This window comes from Selaginella moellendorffii, unplaced genomic scaffold (genome assembly GCF_000143415.4).
Source record: "Selaginella moellendorffii unplaced genomic scaffold, v1.0 SELMOscaffold_33, whole genome shotgun sequence".
Taxonomy (NCBI): Eukaryota; Viridiplantae; Streptophyta; class Lycopodiopsida; order Selaginellales; family Selaginellaceae; genus Selaginella; species Selaginella moellendorffii.
In genome coordinates, this window is record NW_003314294.1 from 1,323,047 (window position 1) to 1,329,916 (window position 6,870).

Sequence of the window (6,870 nt, forward strand, 5' to 3'; positions counted from 1 at the left end):
AAAGTGTAGAAAAAGTATGAAAAGCGGAGGAAAATAGAGGAAAAAAAAGTGTGAGTACCCAAAGAACTTAACCCGTACCTGGCTTTCGGCTCAGGAAAGTATAATATGCAAATGCAGCCTCTTGATGACTTCCGGTATGCTCCAAGGATTGGCCGAAATCGAGAAAGAAAGAGAGGTAGAAGAGGGGATGCATTGCCCTATGGTGGTAAGTGTGGAAATGATGAAAGATGGAGTGACATGGTGGAGAGCCGAGATGGTGGTGGCACTCTGAAAAGGTGGCCATTGATAACCGTTGGCCTGTAGAGTAAGTGCTAACCACTTAGAGTAGCTGGTAACTGGTAACCGGTAACGAGTAACCAGTAACCGGGGACCTCCGGAGTTACTGCTTTAGTGATTCAAAGGCTTGTTGCTGGGACTCACCCTAGACAAATGGAACATTGTGTTGTAGCAGAGGTACCAGAGGTTGTGAACGTGCAGCATAGTTGTGGAGGAAACAGCGAAAGAAACCCGTTTGCCCAAGGAAGCTGCGAAGTTACTTCAAATTGGTTGGTGGGTTCCGATCTAGAATCTCCTGAGCCTAGCTATCTGGGGCTTGATCCCATCCTATGAGACATCAAAGCCTAGTAACTGGCCTTCAGTCACCCCAAATTTACACTTTGCCGGGTTCAACGAAAACCTATGTTGTCGGTAGCGAGTGAAGATCTGTTCTAAGTGCACAAAGTGATCCTTAAAGGAGTCAGAGGTTGTGCACAGATCATCCATATACACCCTCAAGGCGCCTCCAATCAAGTCATGAAAGGCGTGGGTCATAAAGCGCTGAAAAGTAGCTCCAGCATTGCACAAGCCAAACGGGAGGACATTGAAAGCAAAGACGCCCCAAAGTGTCCGGAAGGCCGTAAGATCTCAATGATCCGGATGAATGAAGATCTGGTTGTACCTTGAAAAGCCATCCATGAAAGAGTAGTACTGGTGTCTAGCCATCTCATCCACAATTGCATCGATAAATGGAATTGGAAAGTGATCTTTTGTAGTTGCCTTGTTCAAGTTTTGAAAATCAATGCAAAGGCGGAGTTTTCCATTTGCCTTGTGTGCAGGGACAAGATTGGCCACCCACTCTGAGCTCTCCAAAGGGTAAATAAAGCCGACTGCTACAAGTCGCTCGATCTCCAACTTCATCTTTGAGTGAGCTGCTGGGCTGAAATGCCACATCTTTTGACAAACTGGTTTGGCTGACTTTGAAAGCATGATACTATGCATGATTGTGTCCATAGGAACTCCTAGAAGCTGGCTGTAGTCCCAAGCAAACACGTCCTTGAAATAGTGAAGGAGATCCAAGAGCTTTGCTGCGTTTGTTGAAGCAAGTGATGTGGCGATAAAGACCGGGTCGTTGTCATCACCTAGAAAAACGGCATGAACCCTAGAGTCTGGAGAAACCTTGGGCTCAAGGTCTCTATCTTTGATTCCTCCATGACTCTGGAAACCGAAGAGCAGGGAGTGCCTTTAGCTTCTCGCATCACGGTGATTGCTTGGTGAGATAACCTGTTTGCCCAAAAGTTTTCTTCATAGGGGACACTTTGAAAAGACACCTTAGAGAACTCATCCTTCAAGTTGACTGCCCACTGCCATAGCTCTTTCAGGTTCTTTTTGCGGACTTGGTATTCTCCAGTAAGTTGGCGTATGATGAGTTGCGCATCTCCAACAAAAGTAATATGAGGGATTGGGAATATATTCTTCACAATCCTATCATTTAATCCCTTGTAGTTCATATAGAGACATTATGTGCACTCTTTCTTCTTGACCATTACTACTGAAGTAGCCATTGTCAATGATAAAGAGTAGCTTTAGGAACCAAGTCAATCTCTTGTTAAATTCCACATTTCAGGGGTAAACCATTAAGTAATTCATTTATAAATACGTCACAAAACTCCTTTTGAATATAGTTCACATGAGTTTTATGCATATAAACCTACTCCAAATTAGACATGATTATATTAAAAAGAAATGGATACACTATAAAAGAACTAGTTATCTCATATGTGCACTTCACTAACTCCAAAGAATTAATCAATAAAGTATCACAATTGTTTGTCCCAACAATATCTTTCACAGTGCTACCAACTTTGATATAGAGAATATTATACTTCTAATTGATCTCTAGCTTCTTATGATAAAATAATTCCTTCCCAAGAATAACATCTGTGTAACCAAGATCTATAACCTGAAATGAAGGATGGTTGAGAATCTCTTAAATTGTTAAATGAACACTTAGAACCCATTCACCAAATGTTATTTTCGTACACCGTTTGGTTTATATGAGTTCTTGGTGATGCCGTTTAGTTTGAATAATGTTTTAGCAACTTTCTAGTGGATGATGGATGAGGTTCTTTGTGATATGCTAAAGGTGATTATTAACTTCATTGATGATGTCTTGATCCACTTAGAGGGGACGTGGGAGGAGCATGTTCATGATGTTTGTAAAGTGTTGAATTGGTTATAAGATGTTAGTTTAAAGTTGAAGCGGTTGAAGTGCGTGTTTGGGTCCAAGGACACAATTTATCTTATGTGTCAGGAATCCCTCAATTCTTGCCACATTCCTTACTCTTGCTGGATTCCTGACCTGCAGACCACATTTTTGACTCTTGAGACACTTCCCTATTCCTGACTCTCGAGAACTTCCCTATTCTTAACTCTTTGATTTCCAATACAATTCCTAAGTTTCGAACCACATTCCTGATGATGACATGGTGCGCTATATTTAGGCTGTCCTCGATCCAAGAGTGGTGGAGCTTTATCAACCTATAGTATATATATGTTAGCTTTGTTCCATTTCTCTACAATATGAATCAACACCAGTCTAAGGTCTCTTCCTTGTTTTCACTAGCTTTTTTCTTTGTCTTCTGCATTTTCCAGTCTTTATCTTGTTAGGGATCTTGGCAATTTGATATAGATTGTGCTTTCTGCTTTTACTTTAGCTCATTTTGATTGTTTGACTGCCTCTGGCTTTTTTCCCCCTTTTTCTTTCTTCTTTGCCGATGGAATCTCCAAGCCATCCTGATTTCTTTGCCGAAGTCCTTGCAAAAATCTAGTCTAAGAATACCGAGCTAAAGGCAACCCTTCTTCATATGCAACAGGAGCTTGCTTCACTTTTGGCTCAAGGATCGAGCAAAGTTTCTGAACTGAAGGTGAGTTTCCCGACAAAGTTTTTAGGCAAGCGTTTGGAGCTTTGCGGATTCCTAAACCAGATGGAGCTGATCTTCGCACTTCAACATCGGCGGTACCCCACTCCCGAGTTTCAAATTGGCATGATCGGGACATTGCTCGAAGGTGCAACTTTGTCATGGTTTTCTCCTCTCTTAGAGAAGAGCATGAAAGTGGTCGTGGTTTTAGAGCTGATGGATCTTCAGTTGTTCAAAGATAAACTCGAAGCATGTTTTGGTGAGATGGATCGGGTTCAGGCTGCCACCATAAAGATGACTCTCAGGGGTCTCGTCCTGCCTCGATCTATGCTATAGAGTTCCAACTCCTTACCTTGGACACTTAGTGGGATGAGTGGGCTCTGATTGATCAATTTTGTTTTAGCCTCAACAATGGAGTCAAGGATTTGTTGCTCATCATGGAGGATCCTACAAACTTGTCGGACGCCATCAACAAAGCTGTTTGATGCAACAATTGTCTCTTTGAATATCGTCAGGAAAATCGCCGCGCCGCTGTTTTCCCGTCCCAAACTCAGGAATCCCAGCTTGAGTTTTTAGGGCATACTTCTGAACCTACTGTTCTGGTCCTGATGGATATTTTTGGTACTCCCAAACTCATTAGAGGGAAGTTGAGTCCTATTGAGAAGCAACGTAAAATATCTCATAATCTTTGCTTCTACTGTGCTGATCCTAATCACAAAGCAGCCATGTGTCCCAAGAAGCCTCCCTGACTGCTCGAGTTCACTCTGCCTCAAGGTCCACCTCTGTTGCAGTCGAGAAACGACCTTGTCCAAACATTGTAGGAGCTGTCTGTTTGGACTCCCTGAATAAAAATCACTTTTCTTCTTTATCAAACTCCTCACCACCTTTCATCAAAGCCACCACCAATTCCCTCAACTTCCACATCCTATGTCTCCTTTCTTTCATCAGACAATTAGGACTCAAGGCTCTAGCGCTACTGGACTCGGGTGCAACTTCCTGCTTCATGGACACGGACTTTGCTGCCCGACATCACGTTCCTATTTCTCCTACCATACGAGATCTGAGGGTTGAAGGCATTGGCGGGCATTTTGTGTCTCCATCTTCTGGACTTAGGGAAACGTTGCCCGTTCGAGTACATATCAGGTCCACTATCACCGATATCACCTTCAACATCATCAATAACAAGTCCTCCTCTGTGGTGCTCGGCCTTCTTTGGTTCCAACTACACTAGCCTCATATCTATTGGAAGGAATTACAGCTCATCTTGCCCACATCACCATCTCCCATGGCTTCCCCTGCTGTTCATCGAGTCCGAGTCAGGAAAAGTTCCCTAAACTCAAATCAAGGTTCTGTTCACGACTCTACAAAGTTTTCATCCTCTTCTTTTCCCTCTCTTCCATCTTACACTGGACAATATCCTTGCCTCATCATTCCATTTAGTCATACACCTCCTCCTATCTCCACAATCACTATGAAAGAACTCCTTCATGAAGAATGTATTTTTCTTTTTGCTTTGCATGTTTCTCTTGTTAGCCTTCTTGAGAAGTATCATGATTTTGGGGATATGTTTGACAAGTAAAAAGCTAGTGTACTACTTGTTCATCGGCTTTATAACTGTCCCATTGATTTATAGGAAGGAGCGTCACTTCCATGGGGGCCTATCTACGGGTTATCCCCGTTCGAGCTTAAGGCCCTCAAAGAGTACGTGGACAAGAACCTTGCCTCGGGTTACATTCAGCATTCGCAATCCCCGGCTAGAGCACCTGTCTTCTTTGTCAAGAAGAAGGATGGGAGTTTGTGGCTAGTCATCGACTACCGAGGGTTGAACAAGGTGACTGTTTAGAATTGTTATCTGCTACCCTTGATCTCAGACCTGTTGGAACACCTCAGTGGTGCCCGCTTCTTCACCAAAATCGACCTCCATGGAGCATACAACCTGATCCGGATCCGGCCTGGCGATGAATGGAAGATTGCGTTCCGAACCCGCTATGGCCACTTCGAGTACACTGTCATGCCATTTGGCTTGACAAATGCTCCAGCAGTTTTCCAACACATGGCGAACAACGTCTTTCGGGAGTTTCTTGATTAGATAGTGATTGTCTACCTCGACGGCATCCTCATCTACTCAAAAACTCACAAGGAGCACAACGAGCATGTGTGCAAGGTGCTGGCGAAGCTACGGGAACATGGCCTATATATGAAGTTTGAGAAATGTTCCTTCGATCAAGAGTCTGTGGAGTTCCTTGGGTACATTGTCACTCATGAGGGTATTATGATGGATCCTGCCAAAGTCAAGACTATTCTCGAATGGAAGCCTCCACAATCAATGTTAGACGTTCAAGTTTTCCTTGGCTTCGTGAACTTCTACCGCAAATTCATTGATCACTACTCTAACATTGTCCTTCCTCTCACGCATCTCACTTGCAAGGATGTTCCCTTCTCTTGGTCTACTGCTACCCAATAGACATTCGACACACTCAAAGCGGCCTTCAGTTCTGCTCCCATCTTGATCCACACTGATCCCTCACAACCTTTCTTCATCAAGGCAGATGCCTCCGACTTTGCCATTGGTGCTGTGCTGTCTCAACTCGGAGCAGATTAGGAATTTCATTCGGTCGCTTTCCATTTTCGGAAATTTCAGCCTGCAGAGATTAATTACGAAATCCACAACAAGGAGCTTCTTGCCATTATGGATTCCTTTGGAGAGTGGCATCGTTTCTTTGAGGGGCGAGCTATCAAACAACGGTCTAAACGGATCACAAAAATCTTGAGTACTTTGCAACTTCCTGAGTTTTGAGCTGTCATCAGGCATGGTGGGCACAATTCCTAAGTTGGTTTGACTTTGTTATCAAGTATAGGCCTGGAAAGCTTCAAGGCCTTCCTGATGCTCTTTCAAAGCACTCCTATCTCAATCTCAAACCTGGTAATCCTGCCTTCGATCACCATGATCAGGTTATCCTTGGTCTTGATCGGCTTCAAGTTATGGCAATTTCCCTGGCCCCTCAAGACTCTTCCTTAATGGATGTGATCAGAAACAATCTTCAATTTGATGACCTCGCCAACAACATTTTTCCCCATATTCAGGCTGGACACACAGTGACTCTTAACTGCTGGCAATTTGATGAGTTTGAGTTCTTAGATGGCTTGTTGTACCATGGGGAGCAGCTTTATATTCCTGAAGGTGATGCTCAAAGGCAACTGTTGGTCCTGATGGCGTGCCACGATAGCCCGACTGCTGGTCACTTCGACATTGCAAAAACTTATGAGCTGGTTACACGGGACTTTTGGTGGCCTCACATGGATGACTACATCAAAGCTTTTGTTACCCTCTGTGACACTTGCACCTGGAATAAGGTACCTTGCCATCTTCCTTCAAATTTGCTTTGTTCCCTCCCAGTCCCTTCAAGTCCTTGGGAATCCATCTCCATGGATTTCTTGAGTGATCTTCCGAGTTCTAGAGGCTTCAACAGCATTTTGGTCATGGTGGATTGCTTCACAAAGATGGTGCACTTCCTGCCATGTACCAAGGAGTTTTCAAGTGAGGACATGGCAAAACTAGTATTCAGGGAAATTTTTTGACTTCATGGGATTCTTGCAGATATGGTTTCTGATCGGGGACCTCAATTCATCTCCCATTTCTAGCAACAGTTCTTGTAGCTACTTGGAGTGAAGGCTAACCACTCTTTGGTGTATC

General features: G+C 43.7%; 1 protein-coding gene across 1 annotated transcript; it reads right to left on the reverse strand.

Moving 5' to 3' along the window:
- Positions 1-603: 603 nt before the first annotated feature.
- LOC112348838 lies at positions 604-5,100 on the reverse strand. Its single transcript, XM_024682073.1, has 3 exons — positions 5,050-5,100; positions 1,084-1,473; positions 604-816 (listed from the first exon to the last, which is right to left on the reverse strand). Exons 1-3 carry the CDS (start codon positions 5,098-5,100, stop codon positions 604-606), a joined length of 654 nt encoding a protein of 217 aa, XP_024537841.1.
- Positions 5,101-6,870: the final 1,770 nt, after the last annotated feature.

Coding starts and splice junctions, on each gene's coding strand:
- LOC112348838 (XM_024682073.1), bottom strand. CDS start 5,100: ATGGAGGTCGATTTTGGTGAAGAAGCGGGCACCACTGAGGTGTTCCAA. Junction 1,474..5,049: donor CCACTGAGGTGTTCCAACAG/GTCTGAGATCAA, acceptor TTCGGTTTCCAG/AGTCATGGAGGAATCAAAGA. Junction 817..1,083: donor ATCTTGTCCCTGCACACAAG/GCAAATGGAAAA, acceptor GCTACTTTTCAG/CGCTTTATGACCCACGCCTT.